Source organism: Myxine glutinosa, chromosome 1, assembly GCF_964187855.1.
Source record: "Myxine glutinosa chromosome 1, kmMyxGlut1.1, whole genome shotgun sequence".
Taxonomy (NCBI): Eukaryota; Metazoa; Chordata; class Myxini; order Myxiniformes; family Myxinidae; genus Myxine; species Myxine glutinosa.
Window position 1 is genome coordinate 36,904,817 of NC_136261.1, and position 16,984 is coordinate 36,921,800.

The window sequence follows — 16,984 nt, forward strand, 5'->3', positions numbered from 1 at the left end:
ATAGAGAGGATTTTCCAGAGAATCGGAGAGATCATTAATGAAGACCAATAAAAGCACAGGGCCCAGAACACTGCCTTGGGGAACTCCAGCCTGAACAGGAAGGGGAGATGAGAGATTTCCATTCAAGGCCACACGTTGATTGCATCAGAGAGGATGTCCGCAAACCATGCGTGGAGATTTCCATGGATACCATACCAGGAGAGTTTGGTGAGCAGGGCGGGGTGCCAGACCGTATCAAAGGTGCGAGATATGTCAAGGGAGACAGCTCTGATTTCCTCTTTGGCATTAAGGACCTCCATCCATTGTTGAGACAGCAGAAGCAGCATATCCAGAGTTGAGTGGCTTGGTCTGAATCCACATTGATAATCGGAAATCAAGCCATTGGAGAAGAGGAAAGATTTGATATCCGAAGCAATGATGGATTCCATGATTTTGCTGATAATTGGGAGCAGGCTGATTGGTCTGTAGTTGCAAGGATCTGTTTTTGCACCTTTTTTGTGTAAAGCGGTAATGTTGGTTGATTTCCAAGCAGATGGTAGATGACCTTGAGCAAAAGAGAGGGACAAAAGAACAGAGAGAGCGTGAGATAGAGCGCAGAACAGGATTTTAGGCCTCGTGGGTTGATGCTGTCTGGTCCAGTTGCAGAATCAGAGTCGAGGTTTGACAGAAACTTCTCCACCTTGTCAGGAGGAAAGGACACAGAGTCCAGGAGAAACTGGGTTCGACTGGGTATGGTGGGAACAGAGAGAGATGGGTGTGGGAAACAAGATTTTGAGGCAAACACAGAGTTGAGGCATTCGGCTTTTTCATGGGCAGAGTCAGCTGTGTAGCCATTTGAGGTAAGGGAAGGGATGGAGGGGGAACAAACACCAGAAACAGATTTGACCAGACGCCACCAGGATTTGGAAGAGGGAGACAGGTCACAGGTGTGAGAGTTCAGTCTTTAGAGTGGAGAGATAGTGCTTCCTGGCTCTCCTGAGGGTTGACACACACTTGTTCCGAGCTTGGTGGAAGGAACTGAGATTGCCTTCAGTTGGATTAGCCTTCCAAGAGGTGAAGGCAAGTTGTTTCATGGCAACTGCCTCATCACAAGCTTCAATGTACCATGGACGGGAGGAAGGGTATGACAACTGAAGGTGAGATGGGATAAATCTGTGCATGAGAGAGAGCAATTTACTTTGGAAGAATTCCCAGGAAGAGTTGATGTCAGAGGTGGAAGTGATGGGAGACCAGTCCAGATGATTGATGGCTGCTTGAAGACCGTGCCAGTCAGCCTGAGTGAAATGCCAGACTCGTCGGCGCTGACGAGGCTGTCTGAGAATGGTCAGAGAGATGTCCACTTTAACAAGCACATGATCAGAAGAACCGATTGGAGCAGAAGAAGAGCAGCAGACATTTGCAGGGAAGTTAGTCATAACCAAGTCTTGAAGAGAAGATGCTCCGTTGCCTGAGTTACGGGTCGGGAAGTTGACAGATTGTGTCAGATTTGGAATTGGTGTGCAAAATTGGTCTGGAAAAGAGTTTACATCTTTGATGAGATAAAAAAAAAGTTCCATTTGTCAACGAGTGTTATGGAAATGCCTATCAAGACTTTTTATGCCTCCACCGACGAAGTGCCGGAGGAATTATGTTTTCAGGTTTTCCATCTGGCTGTCCGTTCGTCCATCCATCTATCCATCCATACGTCCGTCAGTGATAACTTTTTGTTACCGTGATAACTTTAGAAAGGCTGAAGGGATCTTAGTCAAACTTGGTGCAAGTATGTATAAATGAGGTAAAGATGAATTGATTCGATTTTTGGGTCAGATGGTCAAAGGTCAAAGATCAGAAGTCATGTAAAGTAAAATTTATGTTGCCACGCCAACTCGTGAACAAATGATGGGATTTTGATGCATATTTGGTGTAGGTATATATGATACAAAGGTGAACTGATTGGATTATGCATTATGGCATCAAAAGGTCAGTCAGAGGTCATGTCAGGAAAAATGTGAATTTGTGAACAGCTGAAGGGATTTAAATTTAAACTTGGTACAGATATGTATGAATGAATGAATGATCGTTTTAAGGCCATTTTCCCCGCTAGAGCGGGGGTTAGCCTTGCGGGCCTCATGACAATCATGGTTCCCTGTTTGAGGCAATGTTTTTATGGCCGGATGCCCTTCCTGACGCCAACCCTTGGTCGCCTCTTACGAGGCGCAGGTATACGGTGTACCTATTCTAAGCCGGGATACACACCGTGATCATTCATCCCAGCAAGCTGGTACTCAAATTTGCCGACCTCGGGAGGATGACAGGCTGAGTCAACCCCTCTGGCGTTAATTCAGTGATCGACCGGGATTCAAATCCAGGATCCGAGGATCCCAAGCCGGCACCCTGACCGCTAAGCCAACACCAGGGCTATTGGTACAGATATGTATAATGATGTAAACATGAACGGATTAAATTTTGGGGTCAAGAGGTCAAGTTAACTAAAAAATTATGTTGCCACTCCAACTTCTGAACAATTGATGGGATTTTGAACAAACTTGGCATAAGTATTTTGATGCAAAGATGAACCGACTGGATTATGGCATCAACAGATCAAAGGGCAGAGGTCATGTCAGATAAAAATGTGATAACTTGAGAACAGCTGAATAGACATATCAAACTTGGTGCAAGAATTATGATGTGATAATGTGGGCGGAGGCATATCGGTCGACGTCATGACGTCGATTTGATGTCGAAGAGTGTCATCATGACGTCGAAGAGTGTCATCATGACGTCGAAGAGTGTCATTCTATTTTACAACTGCAATAAGTAACATGAACTCCAATAAAGTAACTCAAAAGCTAAGACCACCCTTTTGCAAACAACTTCCAAGCAAATGAACAAGCCTACACACATCAATGGTCGGTTCAGTATTCAGCTTTACCTTCGGGCTTCAATGGGCTGACGGGCGTCGCCCGAGTTTTCCCTTCAGAGGAATGCTGTTCCACCTCAGGAATTTCCTCCTTCTCCACATGAACCAGGTCGGAGTTTGAAGAAGAAGAGTTCTCACTCTGTTCTTCTACTGATCGGCCAATTCCACTTTCGATCACGGTCTCTTCTGCTGGGCCGACAGACTCCTCACCAGTGTTCTCCATGGAAGGTGGTTCGCTCACCTGCCAGGGGTTAGTGTCACAAATCCATGTTTTCCAGTTTGATGTCTAACCAGCAGTTAACTTAAGTTCAACTTAAGTCCAAACTTAAGTTGAAGGAAGAGATAAAACGAGCGATTCTACAAACACACCGACGTGACACTGCACTGCACAAAGCAAAAGGTCACTTCACTCTCCTGAAAGCACCCCAATCCAGAAACTACACGTAAACACAAGAGACTACAGCTAGATGGTGATAGAAGCCGCTCACTATTGCGAGATTGCTCCACAATGGGAAAGAGCCAGAAATCGCCAGAACTCTCGCAATCCTTCCACAGACAACAGACATGGAACATCAACAACCTCCCAAACACGTCATATTATCCCCCAACTCTACATTTACAACTAACATCTCACCTCAACAAACATCATAGAGTAATCCTTACTAAATTTCACGGACCGGTGCTTGCAGGTTTGTCGCACTACTCCTACAGTTCTGACCCGATTACATCCAGGACTTGCTGCTTAGGATCAGCATGACCCCAATTAGTGCATATGGGTGTTTTTGCCTTTGCCAGTGGTCTTGGGGGCCGGGATTTCAAATTCTCTATGAAATGTGTATCGTGTAGTGCCGCCTCTAGGTGGGCGCAGGTATTACAAGTCCTCAACCTGAACAGTACAATATTCCTATCCACACATTTTCCAGTGCAGCGAGGTGTTTTGAATTACGCAGCGATAGGTGTTTTGAAAAGGTATTTTGAATAAGGATAATAATGAAACCCTCCCCTACTCTGGCCGCTTCTACAGGCAGTGGGTGCTTCTTGTATATGCGATTAACGATATATTCCGTAATGTCTCTCCTCCTCTGAAGCCCCTGTCCAGTTTTCCATCACACAATTCTTTGTCACATCCTCTTTTTGATTCACCTCCTCCAACATTTTTGGTTCTTCCTGCTGTTATTCAAATACTTCAAACACCAGCATCCAATTCTTCTGCAATACCAGGTACGGGTATCCAGTAATTCTCCAAAAACTACATTCAACAAATTACTGTGTGAATGACAGCAGTTAGCTGCATTGGAAAACGCCTAACTTCACTCGCCAATTCACAGACATTTAAAAAAAACTAAAAAAAAGAAAAAAACTTCCTGGACCATGAAACACACACACAACGACATGAAACAAACATGCATCCTCAAATTGTGGAGATGGTCTTCTATGAATTTCAGCTTGTTTGACGGGCTCCTTTACAATTTAGGAACTTAATGATCCACTTTTGTTCCACAGCATAAGTGACCATGTTGGCAGCCATCTTAGTTTTAGAGAAAACATAGGGGCAATACAACTGGTGCTCACCTGGTGGAATAAAACAGTAAACTGCACCAACTAAAGGCATTTAAAACCCATTTCAATGGTTGCTAGAAGAAAGGGCAGCATGTAGAATCATATTAACATAATCATAGGACTTTAAACAAACAAAAACATACCTATTTTGGGGGGAAACCCCTCCCTCCTCCCCCAACCCCATATACCTCCTTGGACCCCAATTTTTTTAATGCCGTGAACAAACATTGGTACATCGTGGGTGATTAATGTTGTGGTGAAGTTTCATCGAAATTGTGTGTGTAGTTTCTGAGAAGAAAGCAAATACCTATGTTGGGGGGAGGGGGGGGCAACCAACCCCCTCCGCCCCTGCAGACCCCCAAAGGGGCAAATATTTTTTAATGCCGTGAACAAACTTTGGTACATCACAGGTGGTGAAGGTTGTGGTCTATTTTCATCAAAACTGTTTGTAGTTTCAGAGGAAAAAGCAAATTCCTATTTTGGGGGGTCAAACCAGGATCCACTTTGACCCTGTTAAACCCCCTTAGACCCCGATTTTTTTTATTGTTGTGAACAAATTTTTAGTCACAACACAATAAATATAATTTGTGCCAAATCTGGTCATAATCCGTGCATCGGTTTCGGAGAAGAAGTTGCAAGTGTTTACGGACGGACTTAATGATCCGTTAAGAGAAGAAGAGCATCGTTAAGAGCATCGGTTTCGGAGAAGAAGTTGCAAGTGTTTACGGACGGACGGACGGACTGACAACGCGCCATCGCATAAGCTCCCCTAAATTTCGTTCCAGGTGAGCTAAAAATGTATGGCCAGCACTACTGTCACTTCCTGTACAACTTGCTCAGGGTAGACAATAACTTCATCCAAAATTTCAGCGGCTAAGTGCTATTTCTCACATTATTTAATAAAACAAAAGTCCACATCAACCTTGAAACATCTAAATATCAATAAAGCTCAGTGGACATTTTGCTCCACCAAATAACAGCGAAACGGAGTTGAGAAAAAGGGTGAAAATTCTACAGTTGCTGTGATAAATAACTACCTCTGTCGGTTTGAATGTTAGAAAGAGAATAGACGTCTGGATCAATTTTTGAATGAAATTAAAATCCCGATTTATATACAGACTTGGCATTTAATATGGAATATTTTTTTTCTGGGGGTGAACTTACTTTTCAAGATGTCTTAGAACCAAAAGTTCATTGGAATTATGTTGAAATTATTCTAGATTTTGTTAATGTGACCTTTAAAAGAAACAAAAACCACATTTGACATTTCGAAACAAATAAATTGATCCTTGAAAGTGATGTAAACTGATATCGAACTCAATTCATGGACAGTACAGTGTTAAACTTCTGTACGTTTTCCAGAAGTATCTCTTTATTTTGCACATTAGCCAAATTTTTTTTTAACAAAAACAAAAGTTAAATTACGACTGGGATTACGGACAATAAAATTACAGTTCAGTACTTCGTGTAACCCCCACGAGCATTCAGGAGAGCACGTACACGTTGAGGCATGCTGTTCACGAGATTTGCCAAGGTTTGGACAGGAATCGCTTGCCACGCAGTGACAATAGCCTGCTGCAATTCACACACAGAGGTCGGCTGCTGGTCCAAGTGGTCGATTTGACGCGTTAATTATACCCACAAGTTCTCTCTCGGATTCATATCCGGGGACATGGTAGGCCACTCCATATGCTCTACACCACGGTCAGCAAGAAAGTGTTGGATCATGCGAGCACGATGAGGCCGTGCATTGTCATCTTGGAAGACAAAGTTTCCTCGAAAGGCTGCACGAGCAAATGGAAGCAATGTTTCTTCCAGAATGGCCCTGTACTTGAACTGGTTCAGGTTTCCATTCAGAACAACCAGGTCAGTTTTGCCCCCTGCATGAAAAGCAGCCCAAACGGTCACCCCACCACCTCCAGCTTGGACTCTTGGCACGATACAATCTTTGTTGTAGGCTTCATGCACTTGTCTGCGCACGCGGACGCGGCCATCTTGACGATAGACCAGAAATCTAGACTCGTCACTGAAGATCACATGATTCCAGTGTCCTGGCTACCATTGGCGGTGCTCTCTGGCCCACTGCAATCGGCGTTGGCGGTGTTGTCTGGTCAGGCGTGGCTTTCTCAGGGGACGCTTGGCCTGATAGCCTGCTTGAAGCAGTCATTGGTTGACTCGCCTTCTGGACACAGGCACATTTGTCAGTTGCTGCCACTCAGCCCTAAGCCGATTAGCTGACTTGGTACGGCCATTGCGGACTAACCGGTGCAGCTGGCGATCATCCCTCCTTGTGGTTCTGCGGGGACGTCCTGGCCTCAGTATTGGAGTAGGGACACCCCTCTGAGCATTTCGTTTCCGGATCTTTGACACCTGACCTTGAGTGATGCCATACTGCCGAGCAATAGCATGCTGTTTCATGCCGTAATTTCGTAAAGCCACCACTCCATGACAAACAGCATTTTCGAGTTGACGGACCATCTCCAGAGGAAGCGGCAATAACTTTTGGAGACGCGCAGCAGTTGTTTTCCACTAATACAGAACGCAACAACCCTTGTATACCCGACTGTGAAGCCAATCATCAAATGCACCTGTCCGTACATTTTGCCACGCCACCTGTGATATAATCCTGTTGTTGACTTCTTGCTGCGACAATCAGTGACATGGTTCTTTTAACAAATAAATCACCAAAGTGTAAAAGAAACTCACCAGATTGATATACTGAGTTAAGAAAGTAAACCCAAGTCAAGAAAAAAAAAATTTCATATTAAATGCCAAGTCTGTATATATAAACGCGAGTTGTCTGTGTGTCCGCGTTTTATTCAGAGATGGCTGAACGGATCTTCATCAAACTTTCAGAGGTTCATCAGTGAGTGCCTGGGAGTGTTCTAGGCAAACAAACAAAAAATTGAAAAAAAAAGTTCGTTTTTTGGAGTTAACCAAAAAAAAAAAAAAACGCTCGATAGTGCCAAAGCCTTTTTCAATTAATGACGGTTATACACAAGTACACATTCGCATAAATAAATACAAAACAATTACCAGACATTTGAATACAAATAAATGAAACTATTCCAGAAGTGTACGAATTTGGTAGTACAGCTTCTTCTGCTTCTTCCTGATCGGCATCACACTTAACTCAGAAACGTGAGCCACATTCACTCAGAAACGTGAGCCACTCCCCTTCCTCTCCCCTTCCTTCTCCTCCCCCCTCAACCCCCATGCCCCCCCTCCACTTCCCCTCCTCCCCCCATTCCCGCCTCCCCTTGCCTCTCCCCTCCCCCTCCCATTCCTCCTCCCCCCCTCCCTCCTCCTCCCCCTCCCTCTCCTCCCCCTCCCCCGCCCGGCAACGCCGGGTACTTCTGCTCGTCCTTGTATAAATTATGATGCAAGGAAAAACCCAAAGTTCAAAAGGGGGCCAGCTACATATTGCATATATGCAATTTGCAGAGGGGGTAAATTGAGAAATGTTGGAAGATGGGGAAAAAAGTAAAATTAGGTTTTCTAGATGGGAATAATTGGCAAAGAAAGGAAGGGTCAAAATCTCACGGGATATGCATTCTATGTCGCTGGCTCCAAAAATGAAATGAAAATATTTGGCTGATATTGTGGGCAAACAAAAACAAAATCGAAAAAGGCTTTTGCTATGAAACCAAAGGCACAGTGCACATATGGCTGAACCTATAGGCTGACGCTATAGGCTCCTATAGGCTGAACAGTTTACGTTTTGTATCTCAACGACAGGCCGGATCTGAACCAAAATCGAATTGGCTTGTTCTTTGTGGAAGAGTTGGCAAGTTTCATCCAAATCCGTCCGTAACTTTTTTAAATATCATGCTATACAGTATATCATTTTGGTCCTATTTCTCAATGAAGAAGAATCACTTAAAAAATTATTGTATCCGGATCTGGATCTTCACCAAAATCTAACCACTTCTTCCTTGTCACACACCCACTTGTTCATTTGCCCACCAAGTTTTGTCCAAATCAGTCCATAACATTTTGAGATATCCTGCTCACAGACAAACAGACAGGGTAGAAAAAATAACCTCCGGCCACCTTCGGTGATGGAGATAAGAAAGGTGCATGAAAAGAAATGCGATATCATACCTCCTGCCATGATGTAGATATTGAAGTTTCTCCAGCGTTATTACCCCCAAATGCCCCATGCTCTGTAGGCTGCAGGTCCTGTGCCGTGGTTTCCAAACTCTTGACGGCATCGCCACCTTCTGTTGGAAGCTCTACTGCTGCCTCGAACTGCGGTTGAGATTCTCGCACGCTCGTTTCAGCATCTGCACTTTCTCCAGGAGTTGGAACACTTGGCCCTTCAGTGTGAGAGGTTTCCATGCCAGCAATATGGACCTAGGGTGTGGAATTAGATAGAGTGTAGAACCCCGACATTTGCAGGGGTTACGTTCCTGGAAAATGCCGCGAATGTCGAATCCGCGAATGTCGGGGCATTGCTTCACTGAGAAAAAGGGGGATAGGTTCCTGGCAGTTTGCGATTCATAAGGAAAAATTCAAAAACATTTACGAGCACGAATGCGCATCATTTCAGTTTCATTTAAAATGCTTACAAAGTAAAAGAACAGCAACAACAGCTGGACCAGCTGGACTCTTTCAAATTTTTATTGAAGATACGGTACATAGAGTACAAGTAACTTTTGATGATGATGATTTTTATTATTTAAAATCCAGTAAACTCATTGAACTCCTCTGAAGAGGATGCAGGTGATGGTGCTGGTGAGTTGTGCACTGACAGGAATGTATGTGAGGGCGTTGAAGAGGACACAGGTGAGGTCATTGATGAGGAATGCACCAAAGGGGATGCAGGCGAGGGTGCTGAAGGTGTTGAGGTGGAGGGGCCACGGCGAAAAAAAAATGGATGACCGCAAGCTGCATCACTGATTGCTGCAGGTTTTTTTGCAGCTCTTTGTATGGTGGCAAAACATTATCCAATCCCATCTTAAACTGGAGGTACTGCTCCATCAATGGGTCGGCATCATGTAACCTGTCAACGACTGACCTCATATCCTGCAGCGTCTCAGCCAGGAACTTAACGGTCAGGTTGGGCCTTGCCACCTCTACCTCCTCTTCACTGTCCTGTGATGCATCCAAGATGTGACGGAAGGTGTGGTGGGTATAAAACGTTTTAAACATTGAAATCATCCCTTGGTAGAGTGGTTGGATCAGGGAGGATGTGTTGAGTGGCAGGAAGATGACCTCGAAATAGGGATGGGCCACCTTCAGCTCCTTGGGGTATTTTTATGCATTTCCACCAACAGGAGGACCTTGAAGGCAAAAGGTTCTTTTCTTTTCTTTTCTTTTCTGCCAGAGACCTCTCCACTTGAGGGGTGAAACAATTGTGAAACCAATCCATGAAGATGGCAGCTGTTACCCATGCCTTTTTGTTGGCCCTCCAAAATATGGGCAGAGTGTCCTTATTTTTGCCCTTGAAAGCATGTGGGTTCAGAGCATGGTACAACTTCATTGGTTTGAAGCATTGGCATTTTGGCATTGGCATTGGTGAAAAGAAGAAGAAATAGCTTGTCTTTTGTGGCCCTGAAATCCGATGTTGTCCCCTCACCCTTAGAGATAAAAGCTTGCGTTGGCATCTTTTTCCAAAACAAGCCGGTCTCGTCTGCATTGAAGACCTGCTCTGGTACATACCGCTGCTTCTCTATGAGCTGCGCAGGTTGAGCAGGGAAACTTTGAGCTGCCTCATGGTCTGCTGAGGCATGCACGCCTGTGAACTTTACATTTTTGAGACCGCTCCTTGGACTGGTGAAACCTCCCTGCTAGCTAGGAAGGACTGAGGCCACTCGTACCCACATTGCTCATGTTTGCAGCACCACTTCTACCAGCCAGACAATCGTACATTTGCTTTGCCTTTTGACAAATCAGAGGTCCATTTAAAGGCATGGTCCTCTGGACATTGTCCTCTACCCACACATTTAATGCCTTCTCCATTGCCTCGATGTGGACATCCCTGACCTGGGTAACCACTTTGATGCTGGATACTGCCCTCACCACAACACTTGTGAATTGCCTCCTCGTTCTTCTTTATGTAGTGCACAGTCGACTCGATGCCATAATGCCTGCCCACAGAGGCTGCACTCTCACCTCTTGGTAGTCAGTCAAGCAGCTCCACTTTCTGGCTCAGGATCATGACTTTTTCTGTCTCTTTGGAGTGGGCACATCTCCTGCACTACTCGTACACTTAGGACCCATGATTCACTCGAGCGAGAAATCACAGCAGATCAAGGCAGCGGGCCGAACAATGAGCGCAAAAATGAGGAGACCCAGGATACACTGCACATAAGTAGCTGTGCAGGGCTTGTGGGTAGATGGAGGAGGGTTGGGTAATGTGCCCATTGTTTGTGGGGAATGTCGGTGGTGGGGGATGTTTTTTGTGCACGTGCAGCTGCTTTATGTGCGACATGTGTAAGATGCTTTTAGAACAGTTATGCGCACGGCTCGCTCGTGGCAAATGATTTACGCAGCTGGTGACAAATGGTTTGCATGGGTGGTGAAAGATTCTCTTAGAACCATGTCATGCACGCGGCTCGTTGAAGATATGCTTTTTTCACCTGTGAAAACGTGAAGCACAGGACTGCAAATGTAGAAGCAGGTCATGCGCATAGCTCATGAATGATGTTTTTTGCGTACGTACAGCATGTGGCTGGTGGAAGATATGTTTTAGAACTGTGTTATGCGGCGGCCGGTGGGGGATTTGTTTTTTCTGCCCACGAAAAACCGCAAATATGCAAAGCACAGGCTCACGAATATAGAAGCAGGTCACATGTTATGAACCGCAAATACGCAGGGTCCGCGAATGTTGGGACCGTGAATGTTGGGGTCCGGCTGTATACGTTTTTATTTTATCCAATATGTAGTGAGATAATTCAGGTCAATCTTTTTTTGTGATAAAATTACACAAGGTAAATACTGCTCAAGCTCAAAGGAAGAATAATTTCCATTGCTTCCTAAATGCACAACCTTGATAACGAGGAATACCAAGGAAACTAGACACAGGAGGCCATTCGGCCCATCATGCATGCACCACATCAACACAAGACCAAATATATCTGGGAAAACGACACAATTTCATTGGGAAATGAAGGGAGGAGAACAATGTAGCACACTCAGTGATATCCCACCCTAAGTTAATGTAAAATTAGTTAATGTAAAAGATATTGGAACTCAAACCTACAAAATCTCTTTTATTGCCATGTCAAATGTTGGGGTGCTCCTGATGATCATTCTGTTTTTGTGACAATGAGAGATGTGAACAATAGAACAATAGAACAATAGAACAATAGAATAACTCATTCTCTCATATCTCTCTACTTCGGTTTCCGAAATCAGAAATTGTGAATATAAATAGTTAGAATGGAAATTCTCCATGTCACAGCAACTATCTGACCACTGTCTTTACCATGTCACTAAATTTATCACGGTTATTTATCAATTCAACCACAGATGTCGCCATTGCCATTACAATGAAGACCTGTATGCTTGGAATCAATTCTGGTTTGTCAAGGTCAAACGTCCTCTAACGTGTCCCTGAATCAGCCAGGTTCATCGTCAAATGTATCTTGTCTAACAAATTGTCGGTCTTTTTACTGCAATGGTCAAATTTACTGCTACGAGTTATTAGTGTACTTCATTATAACATTTCTTGTGAGGAACTGTACTCAAAACTATGATTAGAGCTGTATTTGTGATCTGAAATTCGAAGAAGTGGAATCACCAAGTGCCCGTATGTGTTTTTTCCGTTGCCCTCTTATGTCTTTACCGTTATTCAGTGTTGGTAACGGTAAAGACACATTGCTCATGGTAAAGATGGTTCGACGTATTGTAGATTGATGTAAAAAGTCTTTTATGTCCAAGTGCATTTAATGTTTTAAATTCCTTCATGCATTCGCGATGCTGGGTCGTTGTTTGAGGTGTCGTTCGGTCCTCTATAGAGTTAGAGATGGGCTATTAGATGGAGAGCTGGTCTGAGTTCAATCACCTTGACATCCGACAAACGCCATTTATCGAGTTCCGCATTTCCAGCGTTTCGAAATGGCAGACTCTTAAAACACTTTTTCGGAAATATTTACGCCTGAGGCCGATTATTATTTGATGACATCTACATTGGATGTTGAATACAAAACATGTAAGAAATGAAGATCACCAACATTTGCATATAAGAAGGACCCTTATAAGTGTTTACCAAGGGTTCTAATCAGAAATTTGTGCCCGAGAATTTTTTGGGTTGCAAACTGCTCCATTCTAATAGTATGAATCCAAAAAAGTAAAATGCCGACCACGTGAAAATTTCCACTTCAAATACATCAGAAAGATACATGTGAATAATGATTCGGTGCACAAGAAGTATGTTGGTAATTTGCATTCAAGGACCCCTAAAAGAGTTCCGAAAGGGTCTTGATCAAAAATTAGCGCCCGATAATTTTTCTTGTTGCAAACTGCTCTATTCTAATGGTAAAAAACAAAAATGCAGCATAAGAAATTTTCTGATCAGGCACTTTCAAATAAGAAGGCCCCTTAAGCTCAAAGGGGTCAGAAATCGCACTTATAGTACTCAACTACCTGCAGAAGTAAAAGCTGCAGGGACACAGAGAAAGACTGTTCTTCAAGATTTGATATTTATTATGTTGAAATTTTTAACAGATATGCAGTCATTTTTTCCTGAAAGAAAGTCCCCCAACAAAAAACGAAAACAAATGCGACGAAGAAAAATCATTTCATATATTATCATTCAATTTATCCTGGCTCTTATTCCTTGCTCTTATTTCCAACTATTTTCTCTTAAAAGTGTGAGTTGAACAGGAGAATGTGACAGGTTCCTGTGAAGTTGGTGATAGCGTGAAGGGGGAGCAGAAAGTGTTAGATAATTTGCTGTTTTGATGTGGGAATGTCCGTTTGCCTTTACGAGTCAGAGGAAGGTGAGGGTAAAAATGGGACAGCTTTGGAAGGGGAAGGTTGAGGCTTTGGGGTTGGGGGAAGGTTGAAGACTTTCAATAGTGATGTGGGGGGAGGGGAGGATGGAAGTTTGAAGGCTTGAGTATGGGGACAAAATTGATACCTTAGGGTTGGGAGGGGAAGGGGGGAGGACTAGGGGTTGGGGGTCAGGGAGGGGAGCAAAAATGAGAGAGAGTTGGGAGAGGGAGGCTGGGGCTTTTTGTTAATGAGTTGTCAGAATTTAAGTGTGTGTATGTGTGTGTGTGTCACTGCAGGGGGGGGGGGGGGGGATGACACAATCACACTACAGGTAATATGAAGGTATTATTTAAACTCCTGGCATTGATATAGAATATGTTTAACTTTTCCCTTCCTAGAGTGGTATTTTCTGGCCTGGCCTTACCAATCACAATTACATCAGTTCCTTCCTTTATAGCTTCTCCACCAATTGTCAACCAAAACAAGACCTGAATTCCTTTCTCAATCCCCACTGCAAACCTTGCTGCTGGAAATAGTCCCTTTGTCCCTATTTAATTGTTTGAATTTTAATCTAGTTTGGATGCCATTTTGGATTGCAGGAAAACTTTTAACAATCCTCATCTCTCAAACCGCTTAACCGATCGATGCGAAACTTTAAATTTGTGATCGACTTCCCATGGGTAATATTATTTATCAATGATATCATCAGTCACATGGTATGGCAGCCATGTTGGATCATAACGAAACATTTTTTATCTCCTTCTCTGAAACCGCTAAACTGATCGATGCAAAAACTTTACATATGTGATCGACTGTACTTACCAAGTATAATTTTTATAATAATGATGATGCCATTTGTTTAATGGTCTGGACACCATATTGAATCAAAGGAAAACATTTAAATTTCAACTTCTCTGAAATTGCCAAACTAATCTATGGGAACGTTTGATTAAAATAAGCTGATCCCGAACACAATATGGCCACCAGTGACATCATAATACAGAAAGTAGGTAATAGAATCAAAAAATATTAATTATAGACATATTTGAGTTGCACCTTATCAAATAGGGCTAAGTTGGACACCAGGAAATGACATCATACCAGAAGTGGGCATTATCTCCAAAACAAAGGCTCAAAGACAGCAGGGCTATTGCACTATTGCGAACTATTACTATTGTGAACACACACACACACACACACACACACACACACACACACACACACACACACACACACACACACACACACACACACACACACACACACACACACACACACACACACACACACACCTTGTTTTTTTTTTTATTACAATTATATCTCTTATGATTTTCAATTCTTATTTCTCTTTTTCAATTCCTATTTAAAAATGCATTATATTAATTGTGATGTGGCTTTTGTTGAAATTCTACAAATACTGTTTATTCTACGTACCAGGAGAGAGTAGATCGACTACTGACAGACTCTTCCTATATAAACGTGCGGCTCCAAAGTAACATGGCAGCGTGTGCAAAGCGACTGAGAAACAGGTGTAGCGGCCGCTTCCGTGTTACAGATTCGGCGCGCACTCTTCACACATAAACGTGCGACTGAGAAAACGTGTAGCGGCCGCTTCCGTTTTGCAGAATTCAATCTGTTTTCAAAATGGGCGCCATGTACTGTTTAGATTTTGATGATTTGCGTGTGATATGATTCAACGGATGTTTATATGAATCGTTTAAAATAAAAAAAGCCTTCAATTTCTGATATTTTGCCTTTTCATTTGGGCCTCCCAATTGAAGCTCCGCCCATAGGGCGGGTACCGTTGCTAGTTTGTAGAATTTCAACAAAAGCCACATCACTGTTCATATCGGTAAATATTATTCCATCGTGTTTGGAAAAACTGGAAAATTGGAAAACTTGGAAAAACAATATAGCCTATTATACAAGTAAAAATTTGAGAATTTGTGCTTATATAAAATGTTGGAAGCATTTCGTGTTAAAAGTGGTTAAGCAAGTTTTTTTAGGATAATTCGAGGGTGCTGAATTCAAAAATGCTGTTTAACCGGTTCAATTTTGGAGTCTTAACCTTCAAATTGTAAAAAACAAAATGCCCGCCATTTTCAGCATATTTTTTGCCATAACTTGCATTTTAAGCAACATAGAAGGCTCAAAATAGTGGCAATACCCATGTTTGTGATACTGAGGATTCAATCAAGTATCACCTGATCATAGCCAAGAATGGCTGAATGGCACTGGAAAGAAGAGCGGTGGCATTGTGGGCATCACAAGAAGTATCTCTGCATTAGGCAGATGGGCACTATCATATAACTTGAGAACTTGCATATCGAGTAAAACTAGACAAATGCTGATGATCGAAGGGGAGGAAAGTGAGTATGTGTACAACGAGCTTACACCTTCCAGGAAAGGGCGTGACAACCTTGATGAGGAGAAAGTCGTCTCAGCTTTCCGACGATTCGATGTATTCAGCGAGGGAATGTCATCTTCTGTACTGCAGAATATTGCTACCAAGGATTTGGCATCGGAGAGCATTCAACATTCTTTGCTTAATGCAGAAAAACTTGGACAGGTGCAGCTGGATGAGTTTGTTGATCAGCGCCTTCTTCAGCCTCCTGATGGCACATGTCATATCAATTTCAATGCCGCTTTACATAGGAACAAAGCACAGACTTTCTCGTCTCTGTATGCTGTAGACTGCAAAGAAAGCAAAGGCAAAGAAACGACCATCAAGGCAGATAGAAACATTCTACAGCGACTTGTGATAAACCTGGACCTGATTCTGCAGCATGAGCTTATGCCTGTGCCAATTTCACTTGCTGCCATGAATGGGAGTCTACATACAGGCAGTAGCGGTAAATCTCGACTGGCAAATGAGTTGATTCAAGATGTCTCAACCCCAGAACAAGTGACATTAACTGGAAGTACTTGCTTAGTAATTGATGGTCAAGCACTGGTGATGGCTCTTGGAAAGCCCAGCGGAATAACCACATTTGGTGAATATGCAGATGCGTTTGTGAATTCAGTGTTTGCCATGGGGAAAAAATTTGAGAGAGTTGACGTAACTTTCGACCGATACCAGCAGGATTCCATCGAGACTGGAACCAGAATGAAACGTACCCGGGCCTCTCGACCAATACGTCGGGTAATAGAAAACCAAAACGTTCCTCTACCAGACAAATGGACCAACTTTCTCTCACTTGGAGAGAATAAGGCAAATCTAGCAGAGTTTCTTTCTCAGCAGCTCATGACAAATGCGGTGTCTATTGCACCCACAACACTTGTAGTGGCTGGAGGATTTGCACAGATCATAGACGTGAAATCTTCAGATCCAGAGATGGACACATCATCCCTACAGGCCAACCATGAGGAGGCGGACACACGACTTGTTCTTCATTGCGTCGACACAAATGCTGAAACAGTGGTGGTTTTAGTGCGTGACACTGACGTGCTGGTCTTGTTAGCTGCTCATTTTGATAAGATGCCATGCACTCAGCTGTGGATGAAGGCAGGAACTCTTAAGAAGCCAAAATACATTCCCATCCACAAACTCCACCAGAAACTGCCACCTTGCCAAGTGGAAGC

General features: G+C 43.3%; 1 protein-coding gene across 3 annotated transcripts in view; it reads right to left on the reverse strand.

Moving 5' to 3' along the window:
* The window catches only part of BCL2L13 (BCL2 like 13), a 33,605-nt gene that overhangs the window by 11,799 nt on the left and 4,822 nt on the right, over positions 1–16,984 (reverse strand). For 2 of the 3 annotated variants that reach the window (XM_068109557.2, XM_068109564.2), the window contains exons 2-3: positions 8,564–8,815; positions 2,912–3,140 (exon numbers count right to left, since the gene is read on the reverse strand). In XM_068109557.2, coding sequence (XP_067965658.2) covers positions 2,912–3,140; positions 8,564–8,800 — 466 coding nt within the window. In that variant the 5' untranslated portion in view covers positions 8,801–8,815. Of the gene's footprint in view, positions 1–2,911; positions 3,141–8,563; positions 8,816–15,796; positions 16,010–16,984 lie in introns of those variants that run through there. The other variant, XM_068109547.2, reaches the window with a different exon arrangement.